This window comes from Juglans microcarpa x Juglans regia, chromosome 5S (assembly GCF_004785595.1).
Source record: "Juglans microcarpa x Juglans regia isolate MS1-56 chromosome 5S, Jm3101_v1.0, whole genome shotgun sequence".
In the NCBI taxonomy this organism is placed as follows: domain Eukaryota; kingdom Viridiplantae; phylum Streptophyta; class Magnoliopsida; order Fagales; family Juglandaceae; genus Juglans; species Juglans microcarpa x Juglans regia.
Window position 1 is genome coordinate 23,630,349 of NC_054603.1, and position 21,247 is coordinate 23,651,595.

General features: G+C 34.9%; 1 protein-coding gene, 1 long non-coding RNA gene and 1 pseudogene across 2 annotated transcripts; 1 reads left to right on the plus strand and 2 right to left on the minus strand.

Moving 5' to 3' along the window:
• Positions 1-511: 511 nt before the first annotated feature.
• LOC121267231 lies at positions 512-7,620 on the minus strand (annotated as a pseudogene).
• Positions 7,621-8,973: 1,353 nt separating this feature from the next.
• LOC121267696 lies at positions 8,974-11,296 on the minus strand. The gene is made up of 2 exons (XR_005941066.1): positions 11,228-11,296; positions 8,974-9,117 (listed from the first exon to the last, which is right to left on the minus strand). It is a non-coding gene; the product is annotated as an uncharacterized LOC121267696 (long non-coding RNA).
• Positions 11,297-17,732: 6,436 nt separating this feature from the next.
• LOC121267232 lies at positions 17,733-18,644 on the plus strand. The gene has a single exon (XM_041171078.1). It carries the CDS (start codon positions 17,733-17,735, stop codon positions 18,642-18,644), a length of 912 nt encoding a protein of 303 aa, XP_041027012.1.
• Positions 18,645-21,247: the final 2,603 nt, after the last annotated feature.

Sequence of the window (21,247 nt, forward strand, 5' to 3'; positions counted from 1 at the left end):
AAAGTTAAAATATTGTTAAAATATAATTTTTATTTTAAAATCTGAAAAAATAGTATTATTTTTATGTTTTGTTTGAAGGTTTGGAAAAACTGTAATGATTAAGTCATGATTAGATTAAAAAATTGAAAATTTGCAATAAAAAAATTTTTTTATTTGAGTGATGTTCGAGAAAAAAAAAATTTTAAGATGAGAGGAGGTTAGTTTCGAAACATGCCCTAAGGTTGTTCTTTGTTTCAACTTCTCAAATGTTCAACAGAACAAATCATTTCATAATCATACGCCACAAAAGGTGGCTCGAAGTGATCAAATTAAAGCTGACTAGCCACAATATTTGTGGATTGTTTGATACCAAAATCCTTTCCTCAACGAATCAGCTAAAAACGTAGTCCATGGATTTAAGGCAGTTTCATACATCTAATGATCTAAAAGAAAAAAGTTCACAATGTTGGTACAAATATCAACAATCAGGAACAGGGAGCAAGAACAACAGACTCCATATCAACGATCCACGTCAGAGGCCATTGTTCTCTTTCTCTTCCGATGTTCTTTTACGAGGACTTGGTGGAGCAAGAACAGCAGACTCCATATCTGCAAACACATCTGATTTACCGGCATTCCTCTCCTCTCAATGGGTTGCCACTATTCGATGCAACCGATCGCATAGCCCTGGGTAACCTCAGAGGGATGTCCGCATCGCTAGTATTATTATTATTATCAGACTTCTGTGTGACAATAGCGCTCTCTGGCTGAGAGGATGGTGGAGGATTGGAAACAAAACGAAAGGTAGATTTTCGCCATTTCTTTCTCCGATTACGCTTTGGTGCATTTGACTTGGCCAATAATTTAGACAAAGGCTTCCTTTTGGACTACTTACCATCATTTGTCTCCGCAGGCTTCTCGACCAGAGCACTCTGAAGTAACATTCCACATTGCGAAGCAAGAATGCGACTCTTCTCTGTTTCATCTGATTCTCTGTTGGCGCATTTCTTGGGCACACAACCGCAAGAACTCCAACAACTACACCCAGCAGCTCGGCATTGGCATTTCGTTGTTTTGCAAGAAGAGTATCTGCTACAAGAGCAGCATGCACCTGATGGGGTATTAGCAGTTTCACTAGTAATTCCCTCACCTGAACGACCTAATTTCAAGCTTTCTGAATCTTTGGGATCAGATTGACCGGATGCTACGCTTGAACGACCTCGGTTTTTAGTGTTTCGTTTGCTACCCCGGCGCTTTACTGACGCTATCCATTCGTCATCAGTAGTTTTCCAATCCGAATATTCTGACTCAGACGTATCCATGTCCTCCAATAAGAAAATGGAGCTCCCGTGATCCTACAATCATACAGAGACAAATTTCAGAATAATCCAAACTGACAACCATGTCCATAAAGTTGAAAGATTTGCAGATAGCAATAGTAGGTATCCTTTCAAACCCAGTATACCACTCACGCCATCCATTGAACCCTGGATCTCGACTTAAAAGAGTCATGATTCATGGTTGAACTAAATTTGATCTCTCAGAATATAAAATTGGCTCAAACTACCAGTATGCATGTTTGTGCCAAATGCACGATTATGGAAAGACTCTCTTTCACGCTCATAGTTGAAATATAATTTAGATAATTAAATCTATATCTTCCCATTAATTTAAACTTTTGGAAACTGACTCCCTATTTATTTGTTTATCAACTCATCTGATTAGTTAGCCAAAAATAAACTATCCAATTAATTACTACAAACTGATAAAGGCACGGATAAAGGCCAAATGTACTTACCTGCGACTTCACCAGTTGTTTAGGTTTTGGTTTTTGCATCTCCAACTGCCTGCCATAGCTATTGAGCTTCACTGTCTTTTCCTTCAAGTCTCTTATATCTGAATCCTTCTCTCTGATTTATCATCTCAAATTTTCAGAGAAAGGAAAATGAAACAAATTAAACATGAAAGTCTGCTCCTAAATTAACATGGCGACGAAACTATGTTGAATAAATTTCAAGCATTTGAGACCATATTGAATCAACATAATTTAACCAATGCGGGATAGAAATTTAATATCTCATTCTTCTCATCAATTGAAACATACCACCAGAATTAATATCTGTTACTAATTTATAGAATACTAAAGTTCTATTTTTACCTTACGAGAACCCAGATTTTAATTGTCAAATAAACATCTTAAATGAGCTACAATTACCAGAATAACAGGAATAACTCGAAGTTCTGAACTTATTGCCCCAGTTCTGGATTTTCATTTGGAGGAAGGGCTGCCTCGAACTAGCCCAGCGTGACTCACGTTTCTATCAGACATTTCTATCAAACATCTTTTGTGCCATTCCTGCATTTCCATTTGTATTGTGTATTTGCCTTGCCTTTTGCCCGATTACAACACACAGGTTGTTCATCAACTGGGAGGGGTCATAACATCTTTTTCTTCAAGTCTCTTATTTCTGAATCCTTCTCTCTGCATTTATTGTCTCAAATTTCTAGAGAAAGGAAAATGAAACAAATGAAACATGAAAACCAGCTCCTAAATTAACATGGCAACTCTATGTTGAATAAATTTCGAGCATTTGAGACCATATTGAATCAACATAATTTAACCAATGCGGAATAGAAATTTAATATCTCATTCTTCTCATCAATTGAAACATACCACCAGAATTAATATCTGTTACTAATTTATAGAATACTAAAGTTCTATTTTCACCTCAAGAGAATAACAGGAATCACTCGAAGTTATGAATTTATTGCCCCAGTTCTCACATTACTTGATATTGCAACAATTGTGTCTTGCCGAATCGTGTTACTACAAACTCTACCTCCCGTCAAAGTTCTGGATTCATTGACCCAGTTCTCAAGATTTGATCTCACAATAATCATCTCCACATTCCTCATGCTTTAGCAATCATTTTCCATGAAAACATTTCCTTAATTAACGTCTTTTTCCCCTTTTTTTTTTGTTGGCCCACTATTTTCAAATACATAACAGACACTAAGACACTTGTTTAGGCTTCGGACAGAAAAATGAAAATCCAGGATACGACAAATCAAAAACTGTTTGAAGTGTTTTTTGAAATAGACTTAGCCTGCAAAAATATTAGTTACTGAAAGTTTCTAATGGAGCCAATAAAGAAAATAAAACCACTTATCTCCACAACGACATACTAGATAATGCACAAAACCTCTAAATGGATTCATGAAGTTGAAGAACTAAATAAATAACACTCAGGGGTGGTTTGGATTCACAACCCACCTCAACTCATCTCAATTCATCTCATCTCATCGTTACAACTTTTCCAAATTCTCACACAAAATATAACAAATAATTCAACTTTTATTCTACTATTCACAAACCATCTCAACCTATCTCAACTCATCTCTGAATCTCAACTCACTCTTCCAATTGACGCTCATACTCAGCACATACTTCATATACCCGCACGGTGACTTCAAGCTGATGTTCAATTGCCTGCATCAGAGTCTTCTCAATAACAGGAATGCGTTAGTCACCATTATATAACACACCAGATCATTTAGTCATCATTGCATTCACAAACCAATCCTTCAAATATAGTTTCTTTTTAAGTAGTCCTTATACGGGTATTATAAATACCTGAATTCCAAGACCATTTCCATTTCCAGCACCTGCATATAAAAGATATCTCGTCAACAAGTTATAAACACTGAAAAAAATGAACTGCATGATGCAGTATATCTCCTAACTGGAAGTTTCACATGAAGACGAAGCCTTTCGAGATTCTAGAAGTCGTTTCGCTGCCTTGTCGATTCTATGTATTTGTTTCAAAAGTTGAGCAACCTGCAACCCAAAGCATGAGTCTAGTCTCTCAAAACAACGAATGCCATTGAGACTTGAGATGACAGGGGCAATTCAATATTCACCTGTGCCTCCAGGATATTCAACTTTTGAGCACCATCATCAGAAGTCGATGAAATATTTGAGCACCTCATTCTCTGCTCCCGAGCTGCCATTGGATCACGGTTGATCTACATCAAGAAAGAATGCAAGTTCGTCAAGACGAGAAGCACGGCATGACATGTAAAAAAAGAAATACAAAAGAAAACTTACAACTGCCTTGTTCTGACTGTTATGAGCACGATCTGCATACTTCAGAGTGTTTATTGTTTCCTTAACATTTGTACCAGCAGGACTGACACAAGCTTCAATCATAGACAAATAACACATACCAATCATAACACAAATAACACATACCAATGACAAGGCATGAGAATTTTTTTAGAGCTTAGTGAATAATTTTCCTTTGGACATCAACCATGTGTCAATAAGTGAATGAAGCTCTAGCTCAATGCAACTTCTTCCATAAGAATGAAATGGAAAAAAAAATAAAATTTCACTGAGTGCATGCTTTGCTTACCAACCAAAAATGTGTTATTAAAACAGTTTTTTTTTTTTTTTTTTTTTAATTTAGGTTCTTACGGAAGATTCACCACAGCTCTTAATTATTGTGTGCTCCCATGTAATGTGAAATATAATGTACTGGTCCAATTTTCACAAGAGGTCCTCTAGAGGTGCCCTTTTTTTTATAAGTACATCCTCCAGAACTGCTTTTATAAGTAATTAAACACCTAGATCTGTTTTATTTCTCCATTATAATTGGTTTCTACTTAAAAATATAGATTCAACAAACAAGAAGCATCCCCAGTCATCAAACCATAAGAAAATGATGTCACACTAAGTATGAACTAGAAATAGAGTAAGCGAAGCAATCGAAGAGCCTTAGATAATCTTCTATCAACACTACCAGCAAAATGTTTGAAGTTCCCACTAAAAAGTTAAAGTGGAAAAGTAAGAAAATTGTTCCTTTGCCTGTAACAAGCACGTTAACTTGCTATCACGATATGGAACATGGCCTCCTTCTTTCCTCTTTTTCTTATCTCCCAAAGCACTTATCACATTGCCAAGAGCCAGTAGCCAGTAGACCCTTATTGATATGTATGCCTAAACCACATAAACCAGTAAATCAAACACAAGCTATTTGAAATGATTTAACAAATTTATTATTCCACGTCAAATTCACAATAGATGGCTACCCAAAAAAGCCAACAACACCTTAAACCTAATGTAACAACATTGAAATCTCTAGACCAAGGAAAGTCTCCAATGTGGTAAACATTAGATATACCTTCTTTGAAACGCATTCCATCTGCACCTGTTCTTTTTGCACGTATAAAATCAACAAGATCGACTAAATGTAGTTTTGCACGTAAGATATCATCACCAAGGTCATCATTTTTTGCTCCAACCAGTGAGAAATTTTGTTTTGTTCCATTGTAATTGTAAAGATAGCATGTGACTGACTGAAAAAATGGTAAAATGAATCATATACGGACGTTAGAAACTATATAGAATCCAATAACATAAGAAAGAGCATGTTTTAAAATAAAATGAAGACATGAAAGCCGTATAGGCTATGCAAAATAGAGAAGAGAAAAAGAAACGAGTAGTTTAAAATTGATTTAGAATAATGAAATGTGGATCTCGACTGACTATTCATGTGATACCCCATATGATATAGATAAGGGTAGGTGGTGTATGGGATCCCACATTGCTTGGAAATGAAGAAGTTCTTGCTCTTTATAAGGTTAATATGGGGCTCCATTTATATTATTGACTTGTCCTTTTGGAGTATAGGCCATGTGGTTTGGGCCTTTCATTGGGCCGTTACAATTCATATTTGTACTCTTAGTGGCATGGGAATGAGAACCTCGAGATAGATGTGTTGCCATCTCTTCTTTTGTCACAACTTCTGCCTCAGTCACACCAACAAGTGTTATTCCTTCATTTACCGTTTCTATTATTTGTATGGGAACTCTTGCGTGCATTGTGGGCTTCGCAAAAGATGCCCCTTCAGCTTTAGAGAAGACCGATGAATTTGGGTCAAGCAAATCAAACACTTTGTCCTCGAATATCTATCATCAACATACCACATACAGAGAATGAACTCAAATATTGAGACAAAGAAAATTAATAAACCGAACACAATTATCTGCTACCTCAATTAATGATACTTTGATAAAAAATTTCGTAGAATCTTTCATCGCCTCAACCCTTCGGAATATACTTTCCATTGCTTTAGGTATAATTCCACCATTACTTTCTTCCCCTGTATAGTTAGTCCCCAACATGTACGTTTTCCCAGACCCCGTCTTAAATAACAAACAAAATAAAGTCAATATGTATATCGAGGTGTAACAAAAAACGAACAAGTGCTGCGACTCTTTAACCAAACAAAAGGAACAAAAGGCCAAAAATGCTAGTTATATAGAAGTTAAACCTTGCCATATGCAAGAACTGTGGCATTGTATCCATGGAATAGCGCATCAACAAGAGGAGCAACACAATCATCATAGAGAGCAGAACAAGGCGAGCCCATGCCGCCATAAACATAATCATAGGTGAATGAATGGGACCCAATTTGCACCTATTTGAATACCCAACGACATTTACAAATCAAAGCAACATTTCAACATCCTAATAAAATGTTAATTTTTAAACTAATGCGTTATAATGACCTATATGGTAACTCAATATTAAGCCATGGTTTAGATTGGAGACTCACCTCAACTCATCTCATCTTACTATTACAATTTTTTCAAATTCTCATACAAAATATAATAAACAATTCAATTTTTTCAAATTCCAAAATAATAATAATATTCTAATAATATTTTATTTAATTCATCTAAAACCATCTCAATTCATCTTTGAATCTAAACGGGACCTAAATTAAGGGTAACAATATCCTTACATCTCATTTATTATTAGTTTAATACTTAACTATTTTTTTTATCTTTTGCTATTTGAATATGGATTAAAAATCAAAAAACATGACCTTCTTGCATAATCTAAAAGAAAATAAATTCAATCAACCAACTTAATCATGGAATTTAATTAAAAATAAATTCAATTTTATAAAAATTGACCCAAAGAGCAAAAGAATGTTAATTTTTATTAATTAAATTACATGATTATGTTGGTTGATTAAGTTTATTTTCTTCAAGATTATACAAGAAAGTCATGGTTTTTTTTATTTTTAGTCCAGATTCAAATAGAAAACGGAAACAAAAATAGGTGGATAATAAAGCAATAATGAGAGAAATGTAAGGGTATAATTACACTTAAATTAACGGTACAAAACTTGTAATTATAGAAAAAATTAACGGTACAAAACTTGTAATTATAGAAAAAAGATTCAATTATACACATTTCATCCACCCGAAAGTTTATAGTCCATACAATGTTTTTTTTTTTTTTTTAATAACGGGCCGCATTTCATTCATAAAGAGGACATAAAATGAAAATTTACAGTCCATACAATGTTAACCCTTCAAAACATACAACTAACTAAAACGAAAATTTAGGTACCCGAGGTTCTCTGGGAACGATGGCAATGCAATCCGTACAGCCGAGTAGGAGCTCAGACGTAATCAAATGCCGGATGTTAACTGCAACTCGCATGCATTGCGAAGAATCTGCGTTCTTCACTTCCAAAATCTCCATCTCTTGAGACTCGGCGTATTTCAATCAGATGTGAAATAAAGAAAAACTAAGTATAAATAAAATGTGATGATATGCTGCATATAAATAAAATAAAATTAACTTTCAACAAAAAATGCTCTGTTTGAATCATGAATCAGATAAAAAGTTGTTGATGAAAATTTGAAATAATAAGAAAACCTTGACAAATGAGCTACCGAACCTTGATGTGAACCGAAGCCAAAGGGAAGAAAGCGTCAGACATGATTGTTCCTGTAGGTGATGGAGGCAGAAACGAGTGCGAGAACCGGATGGTGGAAATTGAAGAAAGGGATTTCAAAAGGATCTGGGAATTTGAAAGTGGGCGATTGAAATTGAATTAAAGTGTGAAATGAAAGTTTGGGAGGAAAAAAATTGTATGTGTATTGAAGTAAAAATTTAGGCACATAAAGACAGGGGCAAACCGAACCGGAATTGTTCGTGTGTTCTTTGTCGGCTAATTCTTGCGAATTGGCCACATATCCTGGGGCTGAGTGTGTCGGTGGTTGTGCTAAAGGCAATGCTAGGTTCAACCGTTTATATCTTGTCTTTAATTAAATCTACGTCTTCACGTTAGTTTAACATTTTGAGATAAATATCAATTTTACACAATAAATATTATAAGGTTTACTATATATATGTATACAAAAACTCCCTTTATTTGATTTTTAACAAAACTCGAATGTTCTAAGGTCCATGAAGAAGGAATACAACCCTGTTGTTGCTACAAAAGGCTACTCTGTCAACACTGCAATAGAGGGATATGCAGCCACCACGCTGCAAAAGCTAGACCAGCAGCCACTATGATAAAGCATGAGGAACCTGTAGCATGCCTTTGGTGCCATGATGATCGTGCTGCTGCTCTACAATTTATGTACATTTTACAGAACTGATTGTATACTAGAAATAGAAACTTAATTGTCTTTTTTCCTCTTTCCTGAATCTTTGTACCCATATGGTTTGTGCAATATATAAAGGGACAGTGTGTAATGCAGAACATCAATTATTGAAAAGTGTCAAACATTTTTTGCCTTAGTTGCTCTCTCGATTTCCTCTCATTTCCTTTCTCATTTTCTCTTCTCTCAAGGTGCAATTCTAACAATTTTTGTTATATAAATAGAATTCTGCTACATGTCACCACATGGCACATGGCTTGTCACTTGCCTAAAAATTCAAAAATCAGTTGAGAATTAAAAATTAAAAATCACTATTTTTAAGAAATAAACAATATAATAGTTAAAAAATCAAATAAAGGTGGCACAATCTTGATAAAGCTGTGCATTCAAATCTAGATCTCGCTTTTTAAAAGCGGGCAGGTATCTACAAGGATTAATCCAGTCAAAACCCGGATGAATATCCAGATTTGGGTCAAGTTTTACGAGAAAAAAAAAATACAAATAATGTTGAGAAAATACATGCAAGAACAAAATACAAGCCAATGGCATATATTTAATATTTTCTTCACCAAAGCTATTTTGTTGCAGTGATGCCTCCCTTTGGTTATGACTAATCCCTTTGAAAAGAACATACGCGAAAGATTTTCCTTTGAAGCCAATGTGGACCTGTGAGCAGAAATTAAAATATCTTTCAATCCTCAAAATGAATAGAAAAACTAAGGAAGAAATGCAAGAAGTTTACTGCATTAAAAATGAACCATCCAAAGCTCATGCCACTTTCAATCCTGCAAGAGAAATAAAAGAGAGACTGCATGCATACTCAGTAAACCCATAGTGTCATATTTTCACTCTAATTATTATGGAAATTTTGGAATAGGAAATAGTATGCATTTCTAATTTAAGCTAGGGCAGATGCAAGTTGTTAACGCCAAAACATTAGTGTTGCAGGCTAATTTTGTGACCATCACCCCCTTTCCTTGCAAATTATTCTCAACATCAATTAGACTCCATTTCCCAGCTGCCAACTTTTCTCAGCCTTCTTAAATTTCCAATACTTTCTCTTATCTAGCAAGAATTTCCAACTTTTAAATTGAAACTCGTTTTCTTTAGGAACATTTTCTACTGTATCTTACCATCTACATCAATGGCTCAGGTTGATCGTATTTTGTATTCGTCAGTAGTATATCCTCATAACTATGGTTTCATTCCTCACACATTGTGTGAAGACAATGACCCATTAGATGTTTTAGTTCTAATGCAGGTAAATTTTTAGTGTTCCTATTTATGTATTCAATAGAAAATTCTCATTTCCTAGTTCTTTGAGTGTTGAAAAAACAAATCTCACTGTCATATTTTCTAGATAATTCATATATTGTTAAATTTTTGACATATTTCTTATTGAGTATGCAAAAGAATAATTTATTGTAGAAAGTTTCACTGTTTACCTATATTCCATTTCCAGAGATCCCTGAATACAAACTATAAATTCCTGGTTTTTTCATATATTGAAACACAAAGTGCACATTGCTTTTCACTTCTTCTTTTTTCACTTTTTTTCAAGTGATTGCAGTAGTATACACTTCTCCCAACCTAACATTTTTACAGCTTTCACTGATACCTTATACTTCACATCCTGGAACTGCACGAGAGTAAAAAGTTAGATTATATACATCGTTGATTTCATTTTTAATCTAGTTGGACAAAGACATGCATTTATTGAAACAAATGTCACATGGTCTCTTGGTTTAAGATATTACCTTGATCTATATTGGTAGGACAGGTTCACTATTTATTTGCTTCCACCAAAATTAATCTGGTTCATCTTCATTATCAGGCTCAGATTGTCCTTTTTCACCATCTTCTGGTTACAAGAGTGAAGATATATTAGTCTGATGCTAGTCTTCCAAGTTAGTGGCTATCTTATCGTTCAAGTGATAAATAAAACCAATGCAATGCTAGAGTTCAAGCCAGTTAATGTCCTATATAGACAGTTCTGCTCTACCCTTTTTTTTTCCTGAATATCTATTCAAGAAAAATGCTTGCTGATTGACCACTAAGAATGTGTTTGTGTGTGTATGTGTGTGTGTGTGTGAGAGAGAGAGAGAGAGAGAGAGAGAGAGATGGTTTACAGATGTGCACTTTTTTGGCTGCAAATGATAGCTAGTTTTTTAAATAAATGTTAAAAAATCTAAAACTAGAAAAAAAAAAATAACATGGTTTGCATAGGTGAAGCCATTTGGAAAAAAATGTAGCATTGGAACTTGATTTCGTTGGGACTTGAGTTCTGGTTGTTTTGTATTGTGCAAGTGGCCAAGTGGATTCATTCTAACAGTTCTGTGGAATGGAACTTCTAGTTCTAGTGACTGCTGCTAGCTGTTGTTGAGACTTGATTTTAATCTGGTCAATTACTCCTATTGTCTCAATATATGAGGATCAACTTTATTGGTATCTTAGTAGGATCAATTACACAGGATCAACAGTGGCTGTGTAAGGCATTCACTGTTCAGCCCTTTTTCCTAGCTAGGCCTGCAGTGTTAATTTGGTTCTCAAATTATCTCCTCTGCAACAATGATTATTCACTTGGCAAGAAATGAGATGACATGTATTTTATGGATGTAGGTTCGTAACCAACAACTCATTAAGTGGGGAAGTACCTCAGTGGGTATTGGACAGCAAGAAAAACTTATGAGTCTACTTTAAGCTAAGTATCTTCATTTCATTTGGCTGTGAAATTTGAAAAAAAACTGGTGATTTCTTGCTGCTGTTAAAGATGAACCATCCAAAGCTCATGCCACTTTCAGTCCTGCAAGAGAAATAAAAGAGAGACTTCAAGCATACTCAATAAAGCAAGAAGAGAATTGTGGACCATCCTCTCTGTCCTATCCGCAGCATGGAGGAAGAAGACACAGTCCATGCTATTTGGAGATGTGAGTCTGCTAGGGACGTGTGGAGTCAGTGCTCAAAAAGTTATAGAAATGCTATCTCCCATATATGTCTATGTTGCAGCTATTTGAAGCCTTATTAAAGTCTATGAATAACCAGATTATTCAAGAGTTTGTTGTTGTGGCCAGAAAGATATAATGGAGAAGGAACAACTTCATTTTTAAGGAAGTTTTTGCTCATCCTAATGCGCTTGTAAAGGAGGCAAGAGGCATTGCTTAATGAGGAGGATTCCAGTCAGGGTCTCAAAGCCAGTAATGTTTGCACCTCTTTTGAGGTTTGGTAGGCACCTCCCTCGAGCTGGTTCAAGCTGAATTGGGACAATGTAGTAGATAAGGTTCGAGGTGTCATTGGAGTGGGAGTGGTAGTAAGGGACAGACCAGGCCAGGTCATTACTACTATGAGGATCAAGAAAAATCTATTCCTTGATCCATTGCTTGCAGAGACTTATGGAGCCCTTAAAACAGTGCAATTTGGTCTGGAGTTAATCTAACACAGGTGATTTTTTAAGGGGATTCATTACAAGTCGTCAATGTTCTCAAAAGGAACAATGAAGGCTACAATAGTGCTAGTATGTATATATGTGAAGCAAAACAGTTACTTAAAAACTTTGTTAAGTGGGAGGTTTCTCATGTTAGGAGAAATGACAATTATATGGCTCACTTGTTAGCAAAAGATGCTATTTCCACCTATGATCACATTGTAATTCTGGAGGATTTTCTTTCTTGTATCTCTTTGGTTGAATAGAATGGAAACGAGTTACTTCTTTCAAAAAAAAAAAAAAAAAAAAAAAAACCTTGAGCAATGCATGTCACGCTTGGGTTCTAATATATTATGGAAAATGCAACTTTGACACCTAAATTTGACACTTCATTTTGACACCTCCTTTATTTTAATTTTTTTTACTTCATGGTTAAGGAAGTAACTATTAATGTATTGATATTTTTTTTATATTTTTTAAAAATGTTTTAAAATGATAAAAAGAAATATGAATAAAAAAATTAAAAAAAAAGGCTAATTTCACCTAGCGGTCACATGGAGCGGTGCAGCAGAGTAGCACCACCCATATATTATATATAGATTACAAGGGTACTGGCCACACCCTCTTCTTTTTCTTTCTTATATTTTTGGTTTTTTAAATTTTATGTTTTAAAATTGTGTTTTCTCAATTAGATTTTTAACTTCATATTTTCCAATTCATTTTGACTTTTTTGAATGTCTACATTATGGGAATATCTAAAAATTATGCATCATGATAAATGATGTATCAAATAAATGGGCTAGTTGAGTTAACATGCTACTTATACGGGTTGATTAAAAAATGACCCGATTAATAATTGCATTAATCAGTTACTATTAAATTGTCTCGAGTCAACTTAAGTTCGATCTTAACTTTTTAATTTCATGTTGTATATGTCTCAAGTTCATGAAACGTGTCAAAAATTATCAGCCTTGCATCAATGATGTTATAGGGTTGTTACACTTAGACCTGGTTTAGATAGTGAGTTGAGATGAGATGAGAAGAGATAAAATGAAAGTTGAAAGTTAAATAAAATATTATTAGAAAAAGAATTACTAAAAAAATAAAGTATTTCATAGTAGTACGACTCTTAAATGCCAACGAAAAATGCCTATTAATATGTACGTAGAACAACTAACCTTTGCAGCTTATGGACTGGCTTGAGATTGAGGTACAAAATTATTGTCTTGGGTGCACAAATAGTTCTTGGTTTATACTCCTTTATCTCCTGATTCTCTATTTCTGGGTTGTGAACATATCACTTTGCTCATTTTTCAATAAAAGCCCTCCATTAGATTTTTGTTATGTCATCTAGCGAACGAAACTCTCTTGCATAGGCCTGCAACTCGACCAAACCGCACAGTGTCTGAGCTCGACCCCACCCAACCCACAGGGTTGTGTAAGCCAACTTCATCTGACCTGACCCTACGCGCTAAAAGTCGGGTATGATCAACACATTTAAAAAAAAAATTATTCTTATTTTTCAAAGATGGTAGTGCCGAAATCCTACAAGAATTATGCTTCTTCGATATTCTAAGTAAATTTAACTTAAAAAGATAAGGTACAAAGAAGAAATGAAGAAAAGAAATGGAGACAGGAAAAAATGTTTATTTGGTAAAGTAAATTAAGCATACTCGAACAAGAGTATCGTGCGATTTAAGCCTTTGCACGACACATTTCCTCAAGTCACGTGTTCCGCTCTTGTCGTCATCATCGTCCACGCAATCCTCCACCAGCTCATACCTACAATTCAAAAATCATCATATTCCGAATACAACATTTAAATATATATGTATTATGATCGTCAAAGGGCTTTCGCCAGAGCGAAGGCTTTGAGAAAGTGGACATCATGGGTGACAAAATGGAGGAAAGTGTTGGAGTTTAGGTCATCGGAGGCCAAGCAAATTAGGACGAAGGGCGAGTAGAGAGCGAAGACGAAGTCGCTTGGGAACTTGATCCAAAACGGGCTCGTAATTACTCCTTCATCGACCACCACCGACGTTGGCCCCGGCCCCAACCCCGGAGAGGGGTCGTAGGGCTTGAAGCCTCGACCTTGACCAGCGGCTGACCTTTCTTCTAACACTTAGGAACCATAGCACCAACCTCTGGAGGAAGAAGATGTTGCTTGGGGAAAGAAATGGAGTGACGAACAAAGGAATGGAGGCAACGGGAAATGAGGAAGAGAATGGGAAGGCTAGGGTTTCATTTGCATGACTTTACCGGTTAAAATCGGCATTTGATGCGTTTGACCCAAAAATACATTAACCCGCATTTTATCGATCGGGTTGGCTTATTCGGACGGGACGGACCGGGCCCGCTAGATGTCACAACATGGCTTGTCACATGCAAAAGAATGTTAAAAAACTAGAAACACTATGTTCAAAAAATCTAAAGAATAAAATAAATGTTATAGTTAAAAAAAGCAAACAAGGGTGGTCACCAGTATACCTACGCAATGTCTAGATTGTCCAAATTTTGGTTTACCAAATTAGAATTTTAGCTTCATATTTTTATATTTTGTCTTTATTTCTTTTATTTTATTTTTTTAAATGTTGACTTTCTAAAATGGCATTCAAATTTTTTGTTATGCACATTTTTTTTAACATTTAGGTTTATTTTCTATATTTTTGCTTTCTAAATAATTTTAGACTTCTTACAATAATTTTTACTATTTAAAATTATTTCCATATAGTTTAATTATTTTATAGCCACGTGACATGCTATGTGTTCACACGTGGGGTGCCATATCAGAGTTTTGTTAAAATCCCGAGACTAATATCCCACTTAACCCTAAATTCTTTCACTTATGATTATATTCTTATCAAGTGTTAAATTCAAGTTACTTCCAAACCTTTTATAATTTGAATATATATTGATATAATTTATATTTGGATGTGTGTGTATCAAAATTAGGTGTTTGAACTTTTGCAATTTGAATAAAGGTGTTACCAATTTGCCCATAGAGGAGCGTTACTGTAATACCCCCTATTTTGGTGTATTTATTTTTTTGTGAAGGATTATTCTAATTAACTTAAATATTGGTTTTCTTGTTTTAAATTTATTGGATTTCTTGTTGGATTTATTTTATAATTCTTAAGTTGAGAAATTTTACTTTGATGTGCTTTCTTGATATTAATTAGTGTTTACATTTAAATTTACTCTTTCCTTTAATGAATAATTTTATCGTTGGACTTTTAATTATTTTATTTTATTAATTTAGAGTTGCAGTATTTTTATTTGTATCTTATTTATTTATTTTCTTTATTGTGCCTTTTTTTCTTTTTATTTTTTCTGTCGGGCTCTTATATTTTCGGACTGGGCCTTTTTATGTGTTCTATTTTCTTTCTTTTTCGTTTGGGCCTGGCCCTTTTGGTCTCCAGCCCAACCGGTGACAACCCAGCCCAGTAATCTCCCCCCCCAAACGGCGTCGTTTAGTCCAGCCTTAGGGCTTATTCATTTCTTAGGGCTTATTCATTTCTCTTTTCTTCTTCTGCGCGCCGTGCTTCTCCACCTCCTTCCAGTTTCATTTTTCCCTTTCTTCAGTCTATGCGGCTGCAGTTTCTCCTCTTCTCCTTCATTTTATTCTTTCCTCTGTTTTTCGTTTGGGTTACCGTCTGCAGTGTTTCTTCTTCCTTCATCTTATTTTCGGATCTTCCCCTCTGCAAGTCAGCCAACGCCACTGTTCATTCCCGCATCTTCGGCTGGTAATGTTTATTTTTCCATCTCTTTAATTTTCGGTTTCCCTTTGTGCTGTGAAACTGTGCAAGTCTCTTCCTCTTTAGCATATTTTTTTCATCTGTTTTTCTCTCCATTTGCAGGTCTGTCCGTGAGCCTCCATTGTTGTGCTTTCCTTAACTCTTCCTTACTAATTTCGTGGCTCATGCTTGTGATTTATGCCCATTACTTTCCTTTTTGTTTGGTCCCTCACTACCCTGTTTTGTCCTTTTGCCGTGGCCTGTCTTGCCATAAAAGCCGTGAGCTTCACTCGTATCTTGGTGATTTTGGTGCTTGCCGTGAGTGCGAGTTCTGCTATTGCTTGTTGCCTCTCGGTTTCCCTTGGGTAAGTCTTTGCCGCTGCTCATCTCTTGATTTTCTTGTCTTATGGTATTTTTCTTGTCTTATGGTATTTTTCTTAAGAAGGAAATATACGTATGTTTGTGTATCTCCGTTACTCTAATAACATTAGGTGTTTTACCAATGTAAACAATTTGTCTTCTTTCGAACACACGAGTTAATATTATGCTTTTTGAATCTGAAAACTTGAGTTTTGTTTAAAGTGGGTTACAGTCTATTTTGGGCTTAGATGTATGGGCTTATAAACTAAGTCAATGTACTTGTCCTTTAAACAAAATATTTATAAGTTGATCATGATGTAGTTTTTATACGTTAAATTCACTTTGTATAAGTTTTGTTTTAAATACAAATTGAATAGATATTTGAAAGATATTATAAGTATTAATATTTTTAGAAATATATAGTAGTGCAGGATTTCTATTTTAAACTCTTTAAAGAGTTACTAATTAGTCTATTTTTTTATTAAATGAAATATTTGCCCTCCTGCTTTAATCAGTTTTGTTTTAATGAGTCTTTAAACCAAAAATGTATTTTATGGCATAATTGTATTTATTATTAATATTATTATGCAATTTTAGAAATATTCTGAGTTTTATAGTTATGTGGATATTGAGGAATTTAGAAAGTGATAGTATTTTAAAATTAAGAGAAATCTTAAGTTTTTTAGGAATTAAAATAAGTACTTCAGGTGTAATATGATATTTATCTGTTCACTAGAGATTTATTTGTTCACTAGAGATTTATTTAAGTTACATGAATTTTTATAGGTGACGATTGACAATTGTTCAGTATTATTGTGGAGAATTTCTGAATAGGCTAAGAAGTCCAGGTAAGCGGGGTTCCTATGCTAGACTTTGCATAAAATAAAATGAAACGAGGTTGCTTTTGAAAATATGCATGTTTGTTTTGAAAAGAAATCAGAAAAACATCTCAAATATGTGTTCTGCATATGCATGAAAGCTGTATAAAAGAAAGTATTTTTCTGTCATGACTGGTGGAGACATAGCTAATTTGTGCATTCTGTTTCAAATTATGCAAAAAGAACGAATATGAAAATCTAAAAGTTTTTGTTGTGAATAAATGGTAATGTTTTGATTTTGTTTATTTCAAACATGTGAAATTATCCGAAACGATTCAGTATTTGGTTTTGATATGATGTGGCATCTGAAAAAAACCTTTGGCATGACTTTCTGATCTGTTTTGATTTCGATTCTGATTCTGATATGGTGATTTTGATTTTGTTTTGCTTTGATATGTGACCCTGTCACGGGATATAATAGTGACCTCTGGCCCTGTCACGAGATACAATAGTGACCTCTGGTCCTGTCACGGGATACAATAGTGACCTCTGGCCCTACCACGGGATATAATAGTGGATTTCTGTTCTGAGTGCAATCGCTTTGATAACATGGGTTTTGAGGTTTAGGGATTTTAGATCCGACAAGCTCACTTTGTGGACTATAAGAGATAATTTTTATAAGATTAATTCAAGGTTTAGGTTTTTTAGGTTAGATTCTAAACACGTAAGCCAATTTGAGCAATGTCGGGTTTACAATTATAGACGGTAGGAAGGATTATATGAGTTGGTTAAAGAAATGGTTAAGAATGAGTAAAACAAGTTCAAGATTTTATTGATTTATTTATTTATCTTTGATTTGTTTTATATATTTTAATTGGTATTTATATTTTGTTTGTACATATTTTGTTTTCTTTCCTTAGAACGTTTAACAGAATTTAAGATCTCATGATGGCTGCTCGTCGTCGAGTACGAAACCTGGAAGATTTGAACGAAAACAACAATGAGAGGGGTTGTACATTCGAGCAATTTAATAGCACTCACCCACCCACCTTTGATGGAAGAGGCGATTCCAATGTAGCCGAGGCTTGGATTCAAAACATCGAAGAGATATTCAGTGTTTTGGAGTGCACCGATCATCAGAAAATTCGATTTGCAACTTTTAAATTGATCGGAGAAGCGAAGAGATGGTGGAACTCTGAGAGAGCTATCAGAGAAGCTGATGGAACTGGAGTAGTGAGCTGGCCTCACTTTAAGCAAAACTTCTTCGACCGCTTCTTTCCGAAAACCGACCGGGAAGCTAGAGCCCGAGAGTTTACTAACTTGGTGCAAGGGACCTTGACGGTACGCCAGTATGCTGCAAAATTTGCAGAGTTATCGCGCTTCGCCCCATATTTGATTCCCGATGAGGAGAAGAAAACTCAGAGGTTTGAAGAAGGTTTAAATCACAGAATCTACGAACGGGTTATGGTTCTACAAATTCAAAACTTTTCAGACTTGGTACATAAAGCGATGCTAGTGGAGCAGAATCTTAAGAGAAGCACTAAGTTGCAGGAACATAAAGAGAGAACTACTTCGCATGGATCCTCTAGTATAGATCAAGAGCCATGGAAGAAGAGAAACAAAGGTAGCAACTCAGACCAGAGAAAGGTGCGGGACAATCAACGGAATAACTTCTGCAGGTCATGCAGCGTAGTACACTTTGGGGATTGCAGAAGGAGAACTGGACGGTGTTTTCGATGTGGGAAGCATAGCCACCTTGTCAGAGATTGTCCAAGGCAACCAGATGGGAGCATGAACCCCAACCCAACTCAGAGGACTGACTTGGCTGCACGAGGCAAGAACCAACGCAACGCAGTGTAGGCCCGAATTCAACTCAAATCAGAATGCACAACGGAAGCGTGATTAGCCCATTGGAAGTAGTAGCATTTAGCTAAACAAATTTCGAGGATGAAATTGTTTTTTAGGGGGGAAGGATGTAATATCCCGTATTTTGGTGTATTTATTTTTTTGTGAAGGATTATTCCAATTAACTTAAATATTAGTTTTCTTGTTTTAAATTTATTGGATTTTCTTGTTGGATTTATTTTATAATTCTTAAGTTGTGAAATTTTACTTTGATGTACTTTCTTGATATTAATTAGTGTTTACATTGAAATTTACTCTTTGCTTTAATTAATAATTTTATTGTTGGACTTTAATTATTTTATTTTATTAATTTAGAGTTGCAGTGTTTTTATTTATTTTATTTATTTATTTTATTTATTATGCCTTTTTTCTTTTTATTTCTTCTGTTGGACTCTTATATTTTTGAACTGGGCCTTTTTGTGTGTTTTATTTTTTTTATTTTTCTTTTGGGCCTAGCCCTTTTGGTCCCCAGCCCAACCCGTGACAACCCAGCCCAGTAATCTCCCCCCCCCCCAAACAGCGTCGTTTAGTCCAGCCTTAGGGCTTCTTCATTTCCCTTTTCTTCTCCTGCGCGACGTGCTTCTCCACCTCCTTTCCATTTCATTTTCATTTTTCCCTTTCTTCAATCTATGTTGATGCAGCTTCTCCTCTTCTCCTTCATTTTATTATTTCCTCTGTTTTTCGTTTGGGTTATCGTCTGCAGTGTTTCTTCTTCCTTCATCTTATTTTCGGATCTTCACCTCTACAAGTCAGCCAACGCCACCGTTCATTCCCCCTCTTCGGCTAGTAATGTTTATTTTTCCATCTCTTTAATTTTCAGTTTCCCTTTCTGCTGTGAAACCGTGCAAGTCTCTTCCTCTTTAGCATATTTTTTTCATCTGTTTTTCTCTCCATTTGCAGGTCTGTCCGTGAGCCTCCATTGTTGTGCTTTCTCGTAACTCTTCCTTACTAATTTTGTGGCTCATGCTTGTGATTTATGCCCATTGCTTTCCCTTTTTGTTTGGTCCCTCACTACCCTGTTTTGTCCTTTTGCCGTGCCCTATTTTGCCATAAAAGCCGTGAGCTTCACTCGTATCTTGGTGATTTTGGTGCTTGCCGTGAGTGCGTGTTCTACTATTGCTTGTTGCCTCTCAGTTTCCCTTGGGTAAGTCTTTGCAGCTGCTCATCTCTGGATTTTCTTGTCTTATGGTATTTTTCTTAAGAAGGAAATATACATATGTTTGTGTATCTCGGTTACTCTAATAACATTAGGTGTTTTACTTTTACCAATTTGTCTTCTTTGGAACACATGAGTTAATATTATGCTTTTTGAATCTGAAAACTTGAGTTTTGTTTTACGTGGGTTACAGTCTATTTTGGGCATAGATGTATGGGCTTATAAACCAAGTCAATGTACTGGTGCTTTAAACAAAATATTTATAAGTTGATCAAGTTGTAGTTTTTATATGTTAAATTCACTTTGTATGAGTTTTGTTTTAAATACAAATTGAATAGATATTTGTAAGATATTATAAGTATTAATATTTTTAGAAATATATAGTAGTGCAGGATTTCTATTTTAAACTCTTTAAAGAGTTACTAATTAGTCTATTTTTTTATTAAATGAAATATTTGCCCTCCTGCTTTAATCAGTTTTGTTTTAATGAGTCTTTAAACCAAAAATGTATTTTATGGCATAATTGTATTTATTATTAATATTATTATGCAATTTTAGAAATATTCTGAGTTTTATAGTTATGTGGATATTGAGGAATTTAGAAAGTGATAGTATTTTAAAATTAAGAGAAATCTTAAGTTTTTTAGGAATTAAAATAAGTACTTCAGGTGTAATATGAGATTTATCTGTTCACTAGAGATTTATTTGTTCACTAGAGATTTATTTAAGTTACATGAATTTTTATAGGTGACGATTGACAATTGTTCAGTATTATTGTGGAGAATTTCTGAATAGGCTAAGAAGTCCAGGTAAGCGGGGTTCCTATGCTAGACTTTGCATAAATAAAATGAAACGAGGTTGCTTTTGAAAATATGCATGTTTGTTTTGAAAAGAAATCAGAAAAACATCTCAAATATGTGTTCTGCATATGCATGAAAGCTGTATAAAAGAAAGTATTTTTCTATCATGACTGGTGGAGACATAGCTAATTTGTGCATTCTGTTTCTAATCATGCAAAAAGAATGAATATGAAAATCTAAAAGTTTTTGTTGTGAATAAATGGAAATATTTTGATTTTGTTTATTTCAAACATGTGAAATTATCCGAAACGATTCAGTATTTGGTTTTGATATGATGTGGCATCTGAAAAAAAACCTTTGGCCTGACTTTCTGATTCTGTTCTGATTTCGATTCTGATTCTGATATGATGATTTTGATTTTGTTTTGCTTTGATATGTGACCCTGTCACGGGATATAATAGTGACCTCTGGCCCTGTCACGGGATATAATAGTGACCTCTGGCCCTGTCACGGGATACAATAGTGACCTCTGGCCCTACCACGGGATATAATAGTGGATTTCTGTTCTGAGTGCAATCGTTTTGATAACATGGGTTTTGAGG

Coding starts and splice junctions, on each gene's coding strand:
- LOC121267232 (XM_041171078.1), top strand. CDS start 17,733: ATGGCTGCTCGTCGTCGAGTACGAAACCTGGAAGATTTGAACGAAAAC.